We start from the raw sequence: 22,011 nt of genomic DNA, 5'->3' as shown, positions 1-22,011 counted from the left end.
TTTGGGGGTAATATTAGCTATATGTTTTTTCCTTTTTTAATTTTAATTGTTCAAATACAGTTTTCTGCCCTTTACCCCCATCCCATCCCACCCCACCCCCCAGCCCTCTCCACCTCCCTCCCTTCTCCACTATTTATTTTTTAGAGAGGGAAAGGGAGAGGCAAAGAGGGAGAGAAACATCAATGTGTGGTTGCCCCCTACTGGAGACCTGGCCTGCAACCCAGGCATGTGCTCTACACTGGGAATTAACCAGTGACCCTGGTTTGCAGGCCTGTGCTCAAGCCACTGAGCCACACCAGCCAGGGCTATATGTTTATTTGAACTTGTATCACATACCAGGCCCTGTGCCAAGCACCTAAGCAGGATTCTTGGAGCAAAAGTGAACTTGCTAATGTCACAGAGCTAGGATGTGGGGAGGTGTGAAATTTAAACCAAAACATTGATTCTAGGATCCAAATTTCTTACCTCTAAACTATACTTTTCCACTTGCTTTTCTTTTTCTGTGCAGCTGAATTCAGATTTATTTCTTATTTTGACTTCTTTTTAAGAGGAATAAGAATAAACCTCTTAATTTGTGAAGAATCCACAGTAATTTGAGGAATAAGACAGTGTTTTTTTCTAACAAGTTGTTAAAGTACAACATATTTACTTGTACCACATTCAAAATAAAAATAGCATTATTGATTTTTCTGAGGATAAGCATACATGTTCAATGTTTTTAAAAAATCAGGCAATGTAAAGCCAGTCAATGAGTCCACTTACCAGAATGTATTTCCTCAGAAATTTAGAGAAATCTGGCAATTATAGGAAAGCCATGTTATGAACCTTATAGACATTGAACTCATTAAGGTTCTTAAAAATGGCTATAAGAAAAGGAGGGAAAGAGAAAAGGAGATTGGGATGTGGAGGGAGACACCACACAGGTGCACGTACACGGAGACGACCATGTGAACAGGGTGAGAAGGCAGCTGTCTGCAAGCCGAGGACAGAGGCCTCAGGAGAAGCCAAACCTGTCAGCACTTGTATCTTGGGCTTCTAGCCATTGGAACTGTGAGAAAATAAATTTCTGTTATTTAAAAAGTGAAAAATAAAAATAAGGCAATGTATAAAGTTAAAATATTCAGAATTTCACTTTGCATATGTTGCCTTCAAGTACCTTTCCATAACTCCAAATATTTTCTTCTATTGTTTTAATAAGTGTTTTGTTGATGCATAGTATTAAAAAAAATACATCCGAAGTGTGAAGGTTCATCAAACAGTACAAAGGGAACACATCCATTTAGACAGCACCCAGAGAAGAAAAAACATTACCAGAACTGCAAAAGCATCCATTTACATCGTCCCCAAGGGTAACTATTATACTGACTTAAATACAAATGGAGTTGTAAAATTTATCCTTGCTGAGAGTAGTTCTAGTTCCATTGTATGAAAAAACTATAGTTTCCTGTTCTGTCGATGTACATTTTGGTTGTTTCCTCTTCAGGCTTATAGTAAATAGTGTTATGGAAATTCTTGTACATGACTTTTGGTGTATCCATATAGGCATTTCTATTGAATGTGCATCTAAGATTGGAATTGCTGGGTTACAGGATGTGCATAAGTTCAAATTGCCCAGGTGGTTGAACTAATTTACATTCCTTCCAGCAATGTATCAGACTTCCAGTTGCCCTATGTCCACAGTCAGAATTTTCATTTTTTGGAGGGATTGAGCAAAAAGAAAAAAGGACTCATGTATATGGACAACAGTGTGGTGATTGGTGGTGGAGGAGGGGCCGGTATAAGGGTACTAAATGGTAATGGAAAAAATACAATAAAGATTAAATTCAGAATTTTCATGTTAGAGACTTTGGGTGTGAGTACTATTGCACTATAATTTTTAAAAATTGTGTCCCTGGTTGTGTGGCTCAGTTGATTAGAGCATCATCCTGATATGCCAAGATGGAGGGTTCAGTCTCCCATTAGGGCACATAAAAGAAGTAACGAAAGCCCTGGCTGACGTAGCTCAGTGCATTGAGTGCAGGGCTGCGAACCAAAGCATCGCAGGTTTGATTCCCAGTCAGAGCACATGCCTGGGTTGCAGGCCATGGCCCCCAGCAACCGCACATTAAAATCTCTCTCTCTCTCTCTCTCTCTCTCTCTCTCTCTCTCTTTCTCTCTCCCCCTCCCTTCCCTCTCTAAAAATAAATAAATAAATAAATAATCTTAAAAAAAAAAAAAAGAATAAGTAACCAACTACCCTGGATGGTGTGGCTCAGTGGATTGAGTGCAGTCCCACCAACCAAAAGGTCACCAGTTCATTTCCTAGTCAGGGCACATGCTTGAGTTCCAGGTCAGGTCCCCAGTTAGGGGTGTGCCAGATGCAACCAATCGATGTTTCTCTCTCCTTCCCTTGCCCTGTCTCTAAAAATAATTACTTTTTTTAAAAAAGAACCAATAAATACATAAATAAGTGGAACAAATAAAATCAATGTTTCTCTTTCTGTCTCTGTCTCTAGCTTCACCTCTCTAAAATCAACACACTTTAAAAATTTAATTGCTGTGTTCTCTTCAGCAGCACACGTACTAAAATTGGACTGATGCAGAGAACATAGCACGGCCCCTGTGCAAGGATGACATGCAAATTTGTGAAGCATTCCATATATATTTGTTAAAATGAGTTGCTTATTTGGTTACAACTTACATACTATAAAATTTTGAGTGTATAATTCAAAAAATGCTCATAGTAAGTTATGAGCTGTGCCACCATCACCAGACCAGTTTTGGAATCACTCCCAAAAGTTCTCCATGCCCATTACTGTCAATCTCCACTACTGTCTCCACCCGAGCAACCATGTGCTTTTAGTCTCTATGAAGTTGCCTTTTTGAACATTTAATATAAATAGAGTAATATAAAATGTATTCTTTTGAAGCTGGCTTTAAAAAAATCTAGTTGGAATATCTCTGTTTTTTGATTGGAAGATTTTGTCCATTCAGATATAATGTAATTATCAGTATGATTGGATTTGTCTACTGTTTTGCTGTTTTTTCCTACCATCTTTTTTTTGTTCTTTTCCTCCATGAGTTTACGTTAAATTCTTATATGCTTTTTTTTGAACATATGTTTATTAAAGGTGGGGACAGTGAGACAAGGAAGGCCTAGAGCAGAGCAGCAACATGAGAGAGGCTAGGTGGGGCTGCCTGGGCTTTCTAGAAATGGTATAAGAAAGACGGGAGCCAACGCAGGGCTGCTATCACCTCACTGGAAAGTCAGACGAAAGAGAGCCTTGGGGACAGGGTCAGGGTTAGCCTGGGATGAGCTGCCCATTTCACCCTCAGTTTCAAGTCTCATGGGGTCCCTTAGAGTTTAGGAGATGCATGCCTATGGGGGAAGAAAAGGAGGAAGGGTAAGTGAGGGTGTGCTTGCACCCAAAAGGAAGAGTGAGCTCTTACATACCATTTTAATTACTGTTTCTTAAGTGATTTTTTTTCTTGCCTTAGGGATTATAAAAACCTTATTACATTCTACTTCAGCATAATGAAAATTTATTTTTTTAAAGATTTTCTAAGCCCTGGCTGGCGTAGCTCAGTGGATTGAGCTCGGGCTGCGAACCAAAGTGTCGCAGGTTCCATTCCCAGTCAGGGCACATGCCTGGGTTGCAGGCCACGGCCCCCAGCAACTGCACATTGATGTTTCTCTCTCTCTTTCTCCCTCCCCTCCCTCTCTAAAAAATAAAATAAATAAAATCTTAAAAAAAAGAAAAAAGTACAATAAAATTTTAAAAAAGATTTTATTTTTAGAGAGAGCGGAAGGGAGAGAGAAAGAGGAGAGAATCATCAATGTGAGAGAAACGTCAATCAGTTGCCTCCTGAGGCAACCCCCCTCCACTCCCGCCTGCAGGAGACAAACCTGAAACCCAGGCATGATCAAGACCTTTGGTGATCTTTGCTTTTTGGGTTGATGCTCAACCAACTGAGCAATGAAATTTTATTTCTGATAAAATATAGAAACTATTCCTTTAGCTGAAATATCTATGAATGAATATGAAAAGGACAAAGGAGAGAAGGAGGGAAGGAAAACAACTGAATAAATGGATAGCAAAGTAGAGTGTTGCACAGATGTGGTCAATTCTTCCCAGATTAATCTAAAAACTCAATGCAGTTCCAATTATAATCACAACACTTTTTTCAAAAATCCTCACCCAAGGACTTTTTTTTTCCCATTGCTTTTAGAGAGAGGAAGTGGGGTGGGGCGGAAAGAGAGAGACATTAATGCCTGCCTTCTTCTATGCACCCAACCAGGGATCAAACCTGCATCCTGGGTATATGCCCTGACTGCGAACTTTTGGTCCATGGGACAAGGCTCCAGCCAACCAAGCCACACCAGCCAAGGCTAATCATAACCACTTTTTAAAGGAGCGATGCTATCAGGTGAAGGTCTTTAAAATCTGATTATACAAGGGCTCCAGCAGGAATCAGGAAGGCTATAAATAAGGTTTTCCTGGGTGTCTAGTGAAAAATCCTGAGGAAAGTAAATAGTGCAGATAGATGTCTATTAAATTTGAAGTATGAGCAGAAGTACAGAGGCAGCCATAACAGAGATAGGCTGTCACTTGCTCTGTGGCTAAATTTTTTTTCCTCACCTGAGGACTTCTTTTTTCCATTGCTTTTAGAGAGAGGAAGGGAGACAGAGAAACATCAATGTGAGAAGCATCCATCAGTTGCCTCCTCTACCCATCCGGACTGGGGGACTGAACCCACCACCCAGGCAGGTACCCCAACCTGGAATTCAATCCTTTGGTTATGGGACTATGCACCAACCAGCGAAGCCAGGGCATGGCTAAATCTTCAGTGTTTTGCAGAGACTCCATTTGTATTCTCCAGTAAGCCCACTCAAAGACTGTCCACACTAAGCTGTTTTCTGCCAACCAGTTTACCCTGCTTCCAAGATGTGTAAGCAGTGTTTGCTGCTCTCAGAGTACACAGCTTTCTCTTTCCCTCATTTACAACCCTGCTTTTGTTTTTGATGTTTCCTCACCCTTAGATCTAGGTTATATATATATATTTTTGGCAAAAATACTACACAAATCATCTTCTGTCCTCAGTGGATCACATCAGGAGGTGCATGATTTGTTTGCGGGGGGGGGGGGGGCTTTTTTGCCTCATTCTTTGTCATATTTCACAAGGCCTTGTTTTGATCAAAAGTGTGGAGCTGAGAAATTCTAATGAGGGAAGCAGTGCCAACCTGGTTTACGGCAGAGCTGAAGGAAAACTCTGAGACCGGCTGTCATGTGTGTTCCATAGCTGAACTGAAAATTTTCTACAGATTCCGTCAACAGTGAACTTTTTTCTTCGATGCCCCTTGTCAGTCTAATCAAAAACTGTTCAGTCTGACTTCATTAGCCATCACTCATTTTATCCTCAAAAATGTACAGAAAAGAGTCACTGTTTTCTAGACTCCTGTAGGTTTTGCCCTTGTTCCTTGATAACCTTCTGTTGACTGTGTTGGGCCTCAGTTTCCAGCATTCGCATATAATTTACCATCTTTTAACTGGTGAAAGACACATGTCCATGCATATATAATGCACATATAGTTTAAAGAATAAGAATAAAACAAGCACTCTAGTGTACCTTAATGAAGCCAATATTTTTGGAAGACATTTATCCTTTTCCCTCAATTATTTTTCTATGTACTTCAACAAGTTACTTCTTTTGGGAAAAAAAATGACCAAGACTACCAATTTGAACTTTGAGAGTAGGCTTGCCCTATAAACCAACATGGTTAAAATAGTGGGGTAAATAAAAAAAATTTACAAAGTCACATATGGACAAAATGTATTGGTAACATTGAGTTTGGGCGAGTACAGCAAAAACAGCTTTCATACTTTGTAGTGAAAAATACATTGTTATGGCCATTTTGTACATTTTGTACAAGAGTTTGGCAGTAAATTTTAAAGGTGCTCATTATTTAACCCAGCAATTTCAATTCTAGGAAGCTCTCTGTAGAAATACAGGGTGGGGAAAAAGTATGTTTATAGTTGTTTGTATGGAAAATACAATTAATAAATTAATCAACTAGTAGTAAGGGGAAGGTTAAAGTGTACCTATACTGAAGACATCAAACTGCTGGAAGAAAAAAATGTACATGCAATTATGGAAAAGTACATACAAGTTAAACTGTTAAAAGTGATTTTTTGTAGGAGTACATTTTAGAGAGCAGATAGGGAGGTCTATAAGATAGGGACTTTGGGTGAAAACTCAGATGGCACTGGTTCATGCCATGTTGAGAAGACTATACCTTTAAAAAAAAAAAATCAACACCAGCCTGACCAGTGTGGCCCACTTGGTTGGGCATCCTTCCACAAGGCGAAAGGTTGCCAGTTAGATCTGTGGTCAGGGTAGATGCCTGGGTAGTGGGTTAGGTCTCATACAAGAGGCAACCAATCAATGTTTCTCTCTCACATCAATATTTATCTCCCTCTTTCTTTCCCTTCCCTTGTACAATAAATTTTTTAAAAAATCAACACTATACATGCACAAAGAATTGTGTGTCATCACAACTGAATGCTTTTAAAGTTCAACCTTTCCTTCTTTCTTGATCTCTCCAACCTGCAACCAAGGAGGTTTACTGTATCGTACCAGCCCCCACCCCAAAATCATTTCAGATATGTCTATGTGTTTAGGGGATTTTTGTGAAAGTTTTAGAATAGTCAGAGACTCCTGAATGTTCCCATTGGCTTGCTACTTGCTGCTCAGCAATCTTCCCTGTAAAGGAGAGAATCTGCCTTTCTGGTCATGTGGGTACTACTTAGAGGGGGCAAGGGAGCAACATTGAATCTTGTTTACTCTGTAGCCTCAGTAGAAAATTTGTGTCCACATTGATACTGGATCTTGAAGTGTTGGGAACCGCCCTGCCTGGTATCAGAAGCTGTAACCCTGCCAAGGCTAAGGCTGAGGGAGTGGTCTTGGACCATAAGCCAGCAAGGAGACAGAAGCTTATCTCCCTAGCAGGAGTACCTCTTCTGCTCCTTTTACTTCACCCAGCCTGGCCCCCAACTCTTGGTTAGTTACCCAATGATGGGTAAGATTACCCAAGGGGGGGAATGATCTAAGACAGGCACGATCACATGGGAGAACTCCAAGGAAGGACTTTGAGGGGTATGGCAAAAGGGGGTGATGGACCCTCGCCCCTCGGCTTTGATGTAGCCTGAGTCCTCATCTGGGAGAAAATCTCCTTATCTCTTGGTGCCTTAGTTCCCTTACTCCACCTAAGCCTGAAACAATGACAGGGTGGTGCAGCTCTGTGCTGAAAAGGGCAGGTACCCCGGGTGATCAGGCCTAAGAAACAATATGTAAATTCCTGTGAAACCTGCTTTGTTTAGAATGCTCTCAGTTGAATGATAAGGGTCCAAGGAAGAAGTAAGTTTGTTCTTTAAAGTTTTACAGCTCTTTGACCCTGACTCAAAATAGGCCCTCAGACTTCTTTGTTATCTATTGTTTGATCCTTACTTCCTAGCAATGAGTAATGAGCTTTTACCTGAATTCTTATTCAAACTAAAAAGCCTCTCCAAAGGGGGAACAAGGCATGCTCCCCACCAGGGAGGGTGGCCATGGCGCCCTCCAGGAGAGAGGGTGGCCCAGGCGCTCCCCATGTGAAGAGTGGCCCTGCTGTTCCTATTCCCCAACAGGACCTGGTTGTCTCTATGGTTTTAGCATGCTTTTTAAATCCTTTTTTTTAAGATATTATTTATTTTTAGAGAGGGAAGGGAGGGAGCGGGGGGGGGGGGGGAGAGACAGAGAGAGAAAGATTCCATGTGCCTTTGCTGGGGGTTATGGCCTGCAACCCAGGAATGTACCCTGGCTGGGAATCAAACCTGGGACACTTTAGTTCCCAGCCCGCACTCAATCCACTGAGCTACGCCAGCCAGGGCTTTTTTTTTAAATATCTTATTTATTTATTTTTAGAGAGGGATGGGAGGGAGGGGGAGAGAGAGAGAGAGAAAGCTTTTTTTTTTTAGCATGTTTTGATGAGCATCCGCAGCTGAGAGGGATACTGCTGGCCGGTATCCATCCACATTGAAGTACCTTGGCTTTTCCTGACTTCTAAAAAATAGTTAATAACCTATTGTAAATTCTGCTTTGTAGCTTTATTCTTACTGTAAAATAAATGCTTATTTAAAATTGCAGTGATCGTCTATTAGTGGTAACCAAAGGGTCTGTGATAGACGTACCACCCCCTGGTCTTCAAAGGTAGGTGCCCTTGAGTTTTGAAAATGTAAGTTTTCTAACACTAAGGTCGGGCTTACTGTTGTTTTCTGATCTGAACACCCAACTGTTGACAGTTTGCTTCCTTCTTCTAGCAGGCACCTGTGTCCAAGCCCCCGGGAGCTGGGAAGCCAAACCGGGAAGAGGTGCTAATCATCGCTACAATGGCAGTCATATAATATGTAAATGTATTAAATTAACATGTTAAATACCTTAAATTTACACTAGAAGTCAAACTGTAAGAAGTGACCGAGTGCCCTGCGGCAGCTGGTCGCTGCGTTTGTGAGTCACTAGCACTGTGTACGTCCGGCTCGAGTCAAACCTCACTGGAGGCCTGATGAACCAGGCAGACTTGAGGACGACAGCTGAGCAGTCCCGCCGTCTCTCCCGGTTTCACCGCCCCTTACCCGCGCTCGCCCGAGCTGGGAAGTCGCAGCTTGCTGTGCCGCACAGTATACCCAGCCTGCCGGATAGGAAACAAATTTTGGAAGCCTTGCCTCTTTGAATGAAAACACCGCAGGTTTGGAGAGGTTTCCCGGTGACGACAGGATCCGCGGGCAGGAGCGGCCTCGCGCCGGGCAAAGCCAGGTGTGTGCAGTTAAGGAGCTCGAAGGAAGCATCTGCCAGCGAAGGCTGCGGCTTCTGGCGGCTAGAAATCCAAAAGGTCTCACCTGCTTGTAGATACAAAGCAGCCTAGAGCAGATACTGGCGCCTGGAGTAAGGTGCCTCTCCCACCCCCTCTACCTGCCAATCCACGGACTGTAGCGAAGTTCGACTTTTTTTTTTTTTTTTAAGATTTTATTTATTTATTTTTAGAGAGGGAAGGGAGGGAAATAGAAACATCAATGTGCGGTTGCTGGGGGTTCTGGCCTGCAACCCAGGAATGTACCCTGGCTGGGAATCGAACCTGGGACACTTTGGTTCCCAGCCCGCGCTCAATCCACTGAGCTACGCAGCCAGGTCGAAGTTCGACTCTTTATTAGGGAAGTTCTAGTCTTTGTTAGGCCTTTTTAAATTCGTGTTTGCAAACATTTAACATGGGGGGAGGGGGGACATGAGGAGGGGAAACTAAGAGCAATTCACATCTTCTCGATAGGGGTTTCCATTTGAACCTTGCCTGGCTCTCACCCCGGGCCCCGAAATGACTTCATAACCCGGGAACTGGGACCTGGGTAGCGTCGGGGGACCCGGGGGTGGCCGCCTCCGGGGCGGCGTCCGGGGAGCTCTGGGTCTCCGCTTCCAGAACCGCAGCGGGGGAGCTCTGGGGCTCGGTCTCTTGAGCAGCGATCCCCCCTGAGCCTGGAAGAAAAGCAGCGTAAGGAGACCGCACCTGTGTCCCCGGACTCTCTCCACATTAGGAGTCATCGTCCGGGCTGACGGGGTGGGGGCCCGGAATCTGACAGCACGGGGTCAGTTTGTCCTAGATCCCCTGTAAAGAGGAAACCCACTCCCGGCGGACTAAGGTTGAGACCGCTGCCCGGGCACATTCGGAAGCATCAGGATCCCTCCCAAGGCACCCAAGACCTGTCCGGGGTTCCCCTCACTCTCCCGGGTCCCGTACTTTGCCTCCGGAGTTGGCGGTGGTAGTAAGCCAAGTTCATGATCATCTCGGACACGTCCTTCTGATAAGAAGGCCGACCAAATATCAAGATCTCGGCCTCGCCTTCAGGGTCCCACTGATTAACGCGAAGCAGGGTCTGCGACACACACTCGACGTGAGGGATGTGCTCTCCGCCCGGGCCTGCACGGGTGGGAGAGAGGCCGTGAGGGGTGGGGACGAGGGAAAGGAAAGCGACTGGAGCGGGAGGCGGCGGGTGTCACTGGAGGGCGGCCGGGGCCACGGAAGAGGCTGGCCCTGAGATGCGGTCAGCCTGGGGGACGGGGTTGGTAGGAGTCGAGAAAGGAAGCCGCACTGGCTTCCCTTCTCTGGCCACTCACCAAAGATCGCTTCCACCAGCCACGCCTCAAGATGAACTGCCTTCGGACTGTTAAGGTACTCGGTGTGGAACCAGTAGGGCCGCTTGGTGGTGTTACTGAGCACCTGGAATAGCGTCTCTTCCCACTGCTCCAGCTGCACCAGCGTTGGAAACCGCTTGGGGGTGGCCATGCTGCGGCGAGCCTCTCACGGAGCAGGGCTGTGGACGCCAGCCGGGAGTCGCAGGTGAGCCTGGCTGCGGCAGCAGCGCTCAGGCCTGAGCCTTATTTTAAGGGCTTGGGGCAAACCCCTCCCTATCCACGCCCTTCTCATTGTATTCCTGGCCGTGCCTCCGGAACTCCGCAGCCCGGCTTCTCTCCAAGATCGCACAAGTGCAGACGCGGGCTTCTGCTTCCCCTAGTTGCTGGCGGACCCGCCCTTTCCCCAGCCGCCTGGGAGCGAGAGGCGGAGCTCCACTGCGGTAGGGAAAATCCAACAGCGGGAAAATATCTGCAGAGAAAGAAACTGATGTATTCGGGAAGCCGGGTGATTTTCAGTTCTAATGGGACTATTTTAGCATTCCTGAACGGTTGGAATAACTTTGTAATGGAAAACCTAGTTAAACACACACGCACGCACACAAGCACACACAGCAAATCATCAAGGAGAAAGAAAGGGCTAAAGACCCCCACTTCTTCCTGAACCCTGGCCGGTGAGTTCTCTCAGCAGAGGCCAGCACACTCCCAGCTTCTTCCTTAACCTGTCAGAGACAGGTGAACACAACTAACAGCAGGTGATCCTTGTGGTTTGGACATTAGAGAGGAGTCCCTTAAAGTTTTTGATGCCTTAATTCTCTAACACGATTCTATTTCCATTTCTTGATTTTTTTTTCTGTCGAGCTTAAAGTATTACTTATTAACTGCTACTCAAGAAGGTGAAGCTATATAGCTCTCACATCAGTAGTTAGGGTGTCGCCCAGACCCAGAGAGCTGAGATCCCCAGGATTCACTCAGGCTCGTCCTTGCATCCTCCGTGGGAGTTCTGTTGGCCAAAGAAGTGCATGAGAAGTTTGCAGGTGTCTGACAGGGTCAATGGTCTTAAGACCTAAGCAGAATATGAGTTAAGAGCCACAGAAGGGCAAAATCAATTAAAAGGGTCATTGGATGGACTTACAAACTTCCATGGGTAGGTAGGAGAATTAGGTGAATATATAACTTTAACCCAAGGATTTGGGCTCTACAACCGTCTCCCGTGGAACTTACAGAGTCACTAACATAGCAACTATAAACTGAAATTTGAGGTCTCATCAGTGTTGCTGAAAAGAATCCAATCCAGGAAGCAACCCCACAAAATCTCTAGTCTGAAATCTGTTTCTTACACCAAAATTACATACAATGATATTATTATTCCTTAGTTGACACAGAGGATACTTGCAGTTCTATGCATGTTACTCCTGTGTTTTTCCCTAAGGGCAAAACACAGGGCTTTATAGCTATACACTTTACATTTAATCTGCTAATACCATACAGTCTTGATCACTATAGCTATAATAATAATTAAATTTAGGGAGACTGATCTTTTTCTTTTCAAAAGTGTTTTAGCTATTCTAGTTCCTTAGCCTTTTCATACAAATTTTAAAATAGTCTAGTCTAAAAATATATAAATACAATAATCTAGTCTGTATCTACAAAAATCTTGCTGTCATTTGGATAGGAATTGCATTAAGCCTATATATCGACTTAGAACTGACAGAGGACAAGATGGAAGCAAGGAGGTTATGTACCTCTGAAGGAAGGAAAGAATCTGAGATGGAGAGAAAGTGGTGGGAGATTAGATGTGAGGCTTCACAACCCCTCTCGAGCAGACTATTTCTCGGAGGCTGAGAATTCAGATAGACCCAGAAAGTGTAACACTCTTCGGAGTTGCTAACTGGTTTCCACAGGCCTACTGATGCCCACAGATGTGTTTTGTTGTGCCCACACCGGTTTTTCTTTTCTTTTTTTTTTTTTAAGATTTTATTTATTTATTTTTAAGAGTTTTTATTTATTTATTTTTAGAGAGGGAAGGGAGGGAGAGAGAGAGAGAGAGAGAGAGAGAGAGAGGGAGAGAGAGAGAAACATCAATGTGTGGTTGCTGGGGGTCATGGCCTGCAACCCAGGCACGTACCCTGACTGGGAATCGAACCTGCGACACTTTGGTTCACAGCCTGCACTCAATCCACTGAGCTACGCCAGCCAGGGCCTACACGGCTTTTTCATTTAATTTTTGAATCAGGTGCCAACATTGTAAAAATGGAAGATTTCATACAAAAATCAGAATGTCTGGCAGCTCTGGGGCTCATATCCTTGAATGGCAATTGACCAATGGTGATGAATAGCTCCCCTTTCATCAGGGGACTGGGAGGAGGGACTCGGTAGGGTCAGGGGTAAGGCAGGCCACTTATTTTTATTTTTAAAAGTTTATTTATTTTAGAGAGAGGGAAAGGCAAGAGGGAACAGAAACACTGGTGTGAGAGAGAAACATTAATCGGTTGCCTCTCCTGTGCACCCAGACCAGAGACCAACCACTCCCCAACCCCAACCCAGACATGCGCCCTGACTGGGAATTGAACTGGTGACTTTTTGCTTTTCAGGGAGGATGTGCCACTTGCAACTGAGCCACACTGGTCAGGGCAAGGCAGGCTATTTAAGGGGTTCCCTCATGTTGAAAAAGTATGGAGACGAAGATGTTAAAACATCACATGTTTTTATTCAGAGCTTGAGAGAGCGCTAATTAGAAAATTTGGTACTTTCTTCGCGCTTTTCTATCTACTGAGTTTTATCATCTAGATATGGTCTTAGGTAGATAGTTGAGGTGTCTATAATCTTGCTGCCCAAAATTTGATTCATTAGCTTGCAGCAACAGCATCACCTGGGAAATTGTTAAAAATGAAGAATCTTAGGTCAGCTTCAGACCCACTGAACCTGCATTTAACTAGATCCCCAAGGATGTAAAGTACAGCATAGGAAATATAGTCAATAATATTGTAATAACTATGTATGGTGCCAGATGGGTACTGGAAATATCAGAGGGATCACTTTGTAAAGTACAATCTATGATCATCTAACTACTATACTGTAGACCTGAAACTAATAAAAAATAATATTGAATATGATTGAAACAATTTAAAAAAATATTTATTTATTTTTTTAGAGAGAGGGGAAGGGAAGGAGAGAGGGAAAGATACATCAATGTGTGGTTGCCTCTTGTGTGCCCCTCGCTGGGGAGCTGGCCTGCAACCTAGGCATGTGCCCTCACTGGGAATTGAATTGGCAACCCTTTGGTTTGCAGGCCAGCACTCAGTCCACTCAGCCACATCAGCCAGGGCGGAATAAATTAAAAAAAAAAAAAGAAAGTTAACAACAACAACAAGATCTCAAAGTGACTCTTTTATACATTTAAGCTTGAGGAGCTCTTTAATATTGCAGGATGTGTTATGTAAAATCCCATGGAACAACTGATTCCAATTGGTTGGAGTATAAAGTAAAACCAATTTATTTTTAAATATAATGTTTTATGATAAAGTAACAACTGAAATCTAGGACAAAAATTGTTTTCATTCCTAGCATCCAATCAAGTAAACCCCCTCCAAATGTTCAAGGGACTTTTTTTTTTTGAAAAGCAATAGGTCAATAAATAGCTAGAGTATTAAAAATTCATCTGTCTTTTCATCTATAATTTTTTATATCCATCTTATATACTCCCAAATAGGGCTAATGAGCTGTATGGCCTTCTCATTAATGCAAAGCAGTGTATAAGTGGAAACCAACAAAATCCGATGGTAAATTTGGGTCCAATATTATAGAGCTTTAATAGCAATTTAAGTAAGATGTAAACTGGCAGAGTACCAACTATTCTATTGGAAAATTCTCACTCTCCTGTTCTAGCTAGGTTGTCCTTCACCCCAAGTGTCTCCCCAAGTGTCAAGATGTGGGCGCACTGAGCCCTCTCCCCCAAGGGTCACAACTAGTAAGAAATAGGATGCGCCTGACAGTCCTGGAGTTGCCAGAGAAGTTGAGGTAGGTATGTAGCAGGGGGTCAGTCAATGATTGTCATTGCTTCGGGTCCTAACGAGCCCGGAAGTTGGGTTGGCTGGGTAGACTAGGCCTGCAGGAAGGGGCGGGGCTCGCTCTGAAGGAACTATCCTCCGGTGCCACGTTTACCTGGTTCCCCAGCGAAAGAGCTTGTTGTTTCTCTGACCAGGGCCTGGGCATGGCCAAAGCCCAACAGAACAAATTGAAATAGAAGTGGGCTTAGAATGGAGGTGGATCGTGGTGCTCCCAGGCTCCCTCAGCGGAGGAAACCTTACAAGTGCGGATGGTGGTTGCAGCCCGCGCACTTGTGGACTCCGAGGGTAACACACAGCCAGGTGCCCATCCTGGGAGAGAAAGAGTTGGTCGGAGACCTCTCCCCGGTAGTGGATCGCCTCTGCGCCCTTCTTAGTGTCCTTCCTAAAGTCTCAAGCTGTGCTTAGAGCCGGGCTCCGCGGACTCTATTCCGTGTGGTCGGACCCTGACTAGCAAGCGACCCGAGGGGATCACCAACCCTACGGCCTTGAGCTCCCCAGGTCTGGGCACTGCTCTCCTTAGGCTCTTCCGGAGGGTGCACGAGTTGCTTCTAGACCTGAAAGTGGCAGACCCACACTGGGCAATGCCCGTGGCACAGGAAGCGAGTCTAATGGCTGCTGTGGGTCCTGGACAGAAGGCGCCTGGACAGCCGCTTCAGAAGTAAGGGCTGGAGGCATGGGGCTTCTGACTCATCCTTAACTCTGCTGCTCCTACCTGCCAGGGAATTTAGGCTCCGACGGTGGCCGGACACGGTCCTCAGGAGCTGGGAAGCTAGAAGCAAGTCCAGAAGAAGCCACCTGGGAGGGGTCGTGGGATCCTGCCTTACGACGAGTTCCCCTTCCCCACCCGAGCAAGCCGTGCGAATTCCCTGCCCGGGCGATGGGGGCCTGTGCATTCCCAGAGCTGGGTGCTCCTTATAGGCGATAAGGTGCCAGCACTTTATTTATTTTTTATTTTATTTCCAGAGACAGGGGAAGGGAGGGAGAAAGAGAGGCAGAGAAACATCAATGTGCGAGAGAAACATCAATTGGCTGCCTCTCGCACACCCAAAACCCGGGACCCGGCCAGCAACCCAAGCATGCGTTCTGACCTGGAATCTAACTGGTGACTTTTCGGTTGGCAGGTCCGGGGTCAACCCAACTGAGCCACACCAGCCAGGGCGAAGCTGACACTTTTGCAAGTTATGAGAGCGCTGGGTGTGCACCGGGATTCGGGAGAACACTTCTTGCTGAAGCCAAAAACGCTGAGCGGCTCCACAGAAAAGTCAGCCCTGCATAGGCTGGATATGGTGAATGCTTCCAGCCGCAAGCACTGAGCTCACGCGGGTCGTACTCCGTTTCCCTGGCACAACCCTTGGAAAGACCCAAGATAATGGGCTAGAACCCTGACAGCAGACAGAGGAAGAAGAAGGGGGACTGATCTAGGATATCTGGGCTGCAGAGACTGCTCTGGGCGTATGGAACCATTTCCTCGAAAGTCCCTTAAAATTCCACGCCCCGGGCCCTGCGGAGGATCCCTGGCGACAGCTTCCGACAACAGCCTTTTCCCTAGAAAAGCAAGAAGTGGAATGCGTGTTTTGGGAACTGTCTTTCCTGAGGGGGTGTCCCCAATATTCTGCAGCCTTGTCTCAGTTTGGGGCCCCAGGAACTTCTGGATGGTTTCCAGATAAAAGACTGCTGTGTGCCCTCAGGTTGGAAGGAGAGATCCTCTAGGGTCCTGCTGTCTGCTCTGGGTCCTCCTCCTGCCCACAGTGCCGTCTTGGGGTGGGAGGCTGGAAGGAAGCCAAATCTCTGTCCAGGCCTAGCTGGCTAGGATGTGCCTTGAGTTTCCAGAAAGCCAGGGGGTGAACCCTGGGTACCTCTGACACCTCTGGTTCCTGCACCTGGCACTTACTTGCTTCACCTCTGAGGTGGGTGGTGGAGGATATCTATGAACTTCCAATGAAAAGCCACTTTCACCTCCTGCTGCCCAGCAGTCAAAGTACTGGCTCAGCAGGCCAAGTAACTGGAATGAGAGAAAGGGAGGCTATGGTGGTTGTGAATGCTCCAGGGCCTCTGAATGGAGTTCCTACCTGCTTCAAATGAGAAGCTACAGGCAGGTAACATTTGGGATTGAAAGTGAATTTTCAGTGGCTTCATCTCATATATACTCATAGCCAGTTGCTCAGGGTCAGACTGGGAAGCGAAAGGTAGGTGTGCCTGGAGACACAATTTCTTTTTGGGAGATAACAAAATTAAGGTAGGTGTCCCCCAAGCAGGAAGGAGCTGGTGTGGCACCTTTTTGAGAAGAGACTAGGGAGGGGGATCTAACTCCCCTTAGTAAATCACACCACTCTCCAACCAGACCCCCAAAGCAGCTATTTGTGAATCTGAGAGTCTAGGTTCAAAATGTGTGAATGAACAAACAGCAAGGCATCTAGAGTCCAGGGGCAAGGCAAACAATGGCAAGTCATTGGAGTGAGGAAATAGTCTCCTATAAACTGCTGATGTGACATACCTCTGTTGGTGTCTTTGTATATGAGCGCTTTAGAAGGGATATTAATCATTACTATTAAAAAAGTTTTTGATGGTCATACTTTTCAAGCCAACAGTATAAGTCTCTGTACAGTTTTACACATTTAAAATAAGTTTGTGTAGTTTGCAGGCTTATCTCTAATACCTTTAAGTTGGACACAATTCCTGCACCCTTCTATCTGCTTCTTTAAATACTGAATTAAACTTCCAGCCACAGAAATGATGTGTGTGTGTTTGTGTGTGTATGTGATTTAGAGAGCATGGCGAGGGGAAGTCCTCACTGGGGAGATAGGTTACACTTTTTCTCCCCTCCAAAGTTATATTTTATTACTTTCCCCACTTCATTACAATTCAAAACTACAGAAAAGTAGTGTCCTTTACTAAGAACCAACTGTTGACATTTGTCACATTGGCTCTCTATATACATAGAAAATGATGGAGTTTCATCTACTAAGGGGCTGAATTATTTGTAAGTAGATTGTATCGACACTTTATACATTTCAGCATTGTTTGGTGAAAATAAGAACCTTCTCTGGCATAATAAAAACATTTATTATTCTAGAAGTTCTGTGTTATAGAATAGTATTTTATGATATAGTCCATATTAAAATTCTCCCCACTGTCCTGAAATGTCCTTTCTCTGTCTTTGATACAGGATTTTTTTCATGCATAGCATTTAGTTGTCTCCCTATAAATAAAAATCTTCTGTTTTTGTTTGTTTGTTTTCATGACATTGACAACCCAGAAGTCCATTTGTCTCATTATTGGTGATGCTAATGTTGGTCTTTGGTTAAGGTGGCATCTGTCTCTCAAATCTCTATTGTAAATGAATATTATCTCCTTTGTAATTCATAATTTGTGGGCTAGAACTTACATATCTTTTGAATATCCAGTTCTTCAATATCTGAGGAACTGGATATTCAAATGATATGTAACCTTTTAGAATTTCAGTTTGAGACTTTTGAGAGTTTTAGCTATTTTTTCACCAAAACTTATTTACACCAGCGGTTGTAAAAGAACCTATAGTTTTTCACTGATTGTGATGAAATATGCCCCCCAAAATGGTCTTAATAGCCAGCTGAGGGGGTGTTAGATGTTACCAGGACGTGGCCTTGGGAAAAAACAGCTTCATCGCCATCTATGAAGCTCTAAACATTGAAATTATACCTTCATTGGGTGAATGCAGTGCATTGCTTCAAGTAATATTATAAAAAAATGAATAAACAAGTTTATTCAGGGTCGGAAACCTGGACCACAGTTTGTTTGTTTGTTGTTTAGATTTTATTTATTTTTACACAGAGGGGAAGGGAGGGAGAAAGAGAGAAAAGCATCGAGGTGTGGTTACTTCTCCCACACCCCCAACTGGTGACCCGCCTGCAGCCCAGGTATGTGCCCTGACTGGGAATAGAACTGGTGACCCTTTGATTCACAGGCCACAGTCAATCCACTGAGTCACACAAGCCAGGGCTCGACCATAGTTTTGTCCCAGTGGTCAAGCCGGGCACGGATGAGCTTCGAAATCAGAGTCGATTCAAAAGTTCCAGACCTTGGGCCTTCGAGCAACTCAAATCCTGGGAGCACTTTCGATCCCCATCACATCCCTTGATGATAATGAATTTTCGAATCTCGTTTTCTTCTTTGTTAAGTGGCAGGAATCACGTCTGAGTTCCCATAAGTTTCAGGGGTCGCCTGAGATGTGAAGGCCTGCGGTCCAGCAGGAAATGGATCCTTCTTTGGAACGTGGGAGGATGGAATCTCGATTTGATAGATTCTGGGTGGTTCTCGCACTCTCAAACCTGGACTTCCGCTTTCCCGGGTCCAGGCCCAACCACTCTTTCCCAGGGGAAGAGTCGGACCATCACCCCATGCACTCCGAAGGCCCAGAGCTTCTGGTGTGGAAGAAGCGAGTGAATGCAGGTGAAAACCGGCAACCCTTAGAAACTCTCAGGCAGCTGGGCCCACCATTGCTGGGAAGAGAGTAGTCCACCAGAACGTAGGCAGGAGGGCCAGCGAGTGGAGCGTTGTGAACCCGCGATTGGGCCACCAGGCCGGGGGCGGGGCCTTCCGGGGCGGGGCCTGGTTGTGGGCGGGGCCTGCACAGGTGTTCAATTTTCTCGCGCGCCGCGGCTCTGGGAGATCTTAACTCAGAGCGTGATTTTCGTTTCGAGGCACTCAAGATGGGGACCCTGCCGAAACGGAAGGATATCCCACCGTGGGTGAAAGTTCCGGAAGACTTGAAAGATCCCGAGGTGTTCCAGGTCCAGACGCAGCTGCTGGAGGCCATGTTTGGTGAGTGAACCCAGTCCTGACTCGGGTGCCTCGACCCCTGGAGTCTCGGCCCTGGGCCCGAGCACTCATCTTCTCCCCTAAACAGGCCCAGGCGGATCTCGGATCCCGTACATCGAGCAAGTGAGCAAAGCCATGCTTGAGCTGAAGGTCCTGGAATCCTCGAACCTCACCGAGGTCGTGGTTTACGGCAATTACATGTACAAACTCCGAACCAAGTGGATGCTCCAGTCCATGGCTGAGAGGCACCGCCTGAGGCAGGAGCGAGGTGAGCGGCCCTTTGTCAGGTGGTGGGGAAGGGGTAGAGGAACGCAGCTTCACTCCCTCTCCGTCAGTCCGTCTCACCCATCCCATCCTATCCCCTCCGGCAGCCACCTCACCTTAGGGGGACTTGGTGTTTGCGCGACCCCTGAGGTTACTTTGGTAGTACCATCGGCTGGTCCTAGGGACCCTGAAGTAAGACTATGATGGGAGGTGCCCTGGAGTTGGCCTCATAGGGTAGGTTTTTCTGAGATCTCATCCCAGGCTCCCCACACAATGCCCAGCTTGGAGGCTGTTGGAATGGACCCGGTGGCCTCGCGTTCTGAGCTTCCTGAGAACCTCAGGCGGAGAACGCCTGGCCAGGATCCTGAAAGAGGCTGTGAACTGGCTAGGCCTTTGTCCTCTCCTCACGCACACCTACTGTTGCTTTCTGGTGCAGGGATGCTCAGACTTGAGCAAGCCATGAATGCCCTCGAGCTAGACCCTTTGATGAAGTGAGGCCAGTTTGCAACCAACGTACCTGGGACCAGGATGTGAACGACAGGCTGTGGAGAGCTGGAGAGGATCTATCCCGGTTTAAACTGTGCTGCAGCTTGACAAGGAAAACAGCTTGTTGTGGTTTTCTGCATTTGCCTCTTGAGTCCTGAGGTGATTTTTTCCCCAAGGTTGCTAATTAAAGAATAAAATTTTAAATGAATAGTTCCTTGACATGTGGTTGAAGTGTTGGATATAAAATCACAACTAAGGTGGACCTTGTACTTAAGCCTTAATGGAACTCCCAAAGCTAGGTGTAGAGAGGTCCAAGAGCACACCTGGCTAGATTTAAAAAGCGGGGTGAGGTCTGGGAGCCAAGTTTCGAGATGCAGCTCCAATCAAAAACTGGTCAATCTAAGGGAGATGTGATATTGTTTGGAAATGATCTGGACTTTTTAGAAAATAATAACCCTATAATAGGTTAACATAATATATAAAATGAAAAACAAATATTATCCAAAACAAGTACAGAAGTGCCAGTGCCTTCTCAGTGTAGCAGTTTAAATTTTTAATTTTTATTTATTTATTTATTTATTTTAAGATTTTATTGTTTTATTTTTAGAGAAAGGGGAAGGGAAGGAGAGAGGGAGAGAAACATCAGTGTGTGGTTGCCTCTCACGCACTCCCTATTGGGGACCTGGCCTGCAACCCAGGCATGTGCCCTGGCTGGGAATTGAACTGGTGACCCACCCTTTGCTTCCCAGGCCCATGTTCAATCCACAGAACTACAACAGCTAGGGCTAATTTTTTATTTTTAAAGAAGATTTTATATATTTATTTAGAGAGAGGGGGAGGGAGAGAGAGAAACATCAATGTGTGTGAGAAACATTGATCAGTTGCCTCTTGCACAGTCTCCAACCAGGGACCTGCCTGGTCTGAAACCCAGGCATGGGCCTCAACTGGGAATCAAACCTGCAGCCTTACAATTTGCAGGCTGGTGCTCAACTCACTCAGCCATTCTAGCCAGGGGCAGTGCAGCAGTTTTATATTTTTGTAAACTTAATAAGAGACTACTAGTGGAGTTCTTAATCTGCATTCAGTCTGCTGTAGAATGTTATTTAGATTGGAGTTTGAAGAAAATTCAGCCTTACAGATAGGTATGTGAAAAGGAGAACATAACAGACCTCTTGATAGGGTCTTTGGGATTCTCCACCACACTTAAGAATTGCTATACTAGGCCCCCACAGGTTATGTGAAATTGGGAGTAAATGATGGCATACTGTAGGTGGGGCTCACCTCTGATTCGTTGAGGGATCATCAGAATGAGGACTATAGTTTCCCCTAGTAGAGACTAGCTTAATAGCTCAAAGCCAGAATGAGGCCCACTTCAGGAACTTTCTGGCCCTATGACCTTAGCCAAGTTGTTCTACCCTCTCAGTCTCCAAGTGGAAGATAATAGCATCTGACCCCACATGAAGTTGTGAAGTTTAACTGTTAATATCTGTAGGGTACTTAGAACAGGCATCACACATAGTAGCAAGTATTGACTATTCTTAGAGTTTGACCAATAATGGGAAAGAAAACTAACAAATGAGCTGTCTGCTGCAAGGGAAAAATGTGGAATGTCTACCAAGCAACTGTAGGTTAAATTCCCAGAGGGAGAATGCTGGTCCAAAGGGAAAGAACATATAATGTTGCTAGATACTACTATTGCCTTTCAAAGGGGTTGAAATAATTTCACACCCAGCAGCAATATATATGATTGGCTATTTCCTCACAATCTCTCCCAGAAACAACTGGGAAACGTGTGTGTGTGTGTGTGCGTGTGTGTATTTGTTAGGTGAAGAGTCCCTGTCTTTAGTACTTTAAAAAAAAAAATTGAACATAGTCCTGGCTGGTGTGGCTCAGTGGATTGAATGCTGGCCTGTGAACCAAAGGGTCGCTGGTTCGATTCCCATTCAGGGCACATGCCTAGGTTGCAGGCAGGGTCCCCAGTTGGGGTATACAAGAGGTAACTACACATTGATGTTTCTCTCCTCTTTCTCCCTCCTTTCCCCTCTCTCTAAAAATAAATCAATAAAATCTTCCAAAAAATGGAATGTATTGGGGTTACATTGTTAATAAAATTATATAAGCTTAAAGGGTACAACTCTATAATATATTATCTGTATATTGTATGTTTACCACCCCAAGTTATAGCTTTCTTTTTTTTTAA

The 22,011-nt window shown here is 45.1% G+C and overlaps 2 protein-coding genes and 2 non-coding genes across 4 annotated transcripts; 3 read left to right on the top strand and 1 right to left on the bottom strand.

Moving 5' to 3' along the window:
• The first annotated feature begins 738 nt into the window (after positions 1-738).
• LOC114495870 lies at positions 739-871 on the top strand. Its single transcript, XR_003684533.1, has one exon. It is a non-coding gene; the product is annotated as a small nucleolar RNA SNORA33 (small nucleolar RNA).
• Positions 872-2,538: 1,667 nt separating this feature from the next.
• LOC114495787 lies at positions 2,539-2,644 on the top strand. Its single transcript, XR_003684462.1, has one exon. It is a non-coding gene; the product is annotated as a U6 spliceosomal RNA (small nuclear RNA).
• Positions 2,645-9,204: 6,560 nt separating this feature from the next.
• Positions 9,205-10,562, bottom strand: KHDC3L (KH domain containing 3 like, subcortical maternal complex member). The gene is made up of 3 exons (XM_036024355.1): positions 10,180-10,562; positions 9,803-9,982; positions 9,205-9,540 (listed from the first exon to the last, which is right to left on the bottom strand). Exons 1-3 carry the CDS (start codon positions 10,346-10,348, stop codon positions 9,389-9,391), a joined length of 501 nt encoding a protein of 166 aa, XP_035880248.1. The 5' UTR covers positions 10,349-10,562; the 3' UTR covers positions 9,205-9,388.
• Positions 10,563-12,785: 2,223 nt separating this feature from the next.
• Positions 12,786-19,993, top strand: DPPA5 (developmental pluripotency associated 5). The gene is made up of 4 exons (XM_028511065.2): positions 12,786-12,867; positions 18,944-19,064; positions 19,150-19,329; positions 19,762-19,993. The coding sequence occupies exons 2-4, from the start codon at positions 18,953-18,955 to the stop codon at positions 19,818-19,820; spliced, it is 351 nt and encodes a 116-aa protein (XP_028366866.1). The 5' UTR covers positions 12,786-12,867; positions 18,944-18,952; the 3' UTR covers positions 19,821-19,993.
• Positions 19,994-22,011: the final 2,018 nt, after the last annotated feature.

Source organism: Phyllostomus discolor, chromosome 4, assembly GCF_004126475.2.
Source record: "Phyllostomus discolor isolate MPI-MPIP mPhyDis1 chromosome 4, mPhyDis1.pri.v3, whole genome shotgun sequence".
NCBI classification, from domain to species: domain Eukaryota; kingdom Metazoa; phylum Chordata; class Mammalia; order Chiroptera; family Phyllostomidae; genus Phyllostomus; species Phyllostomus discolor.
Note: the sequence above shows the minus strand (reverse complement) of the source record. Positions and strands in the feature narration are given on the sequence as shown.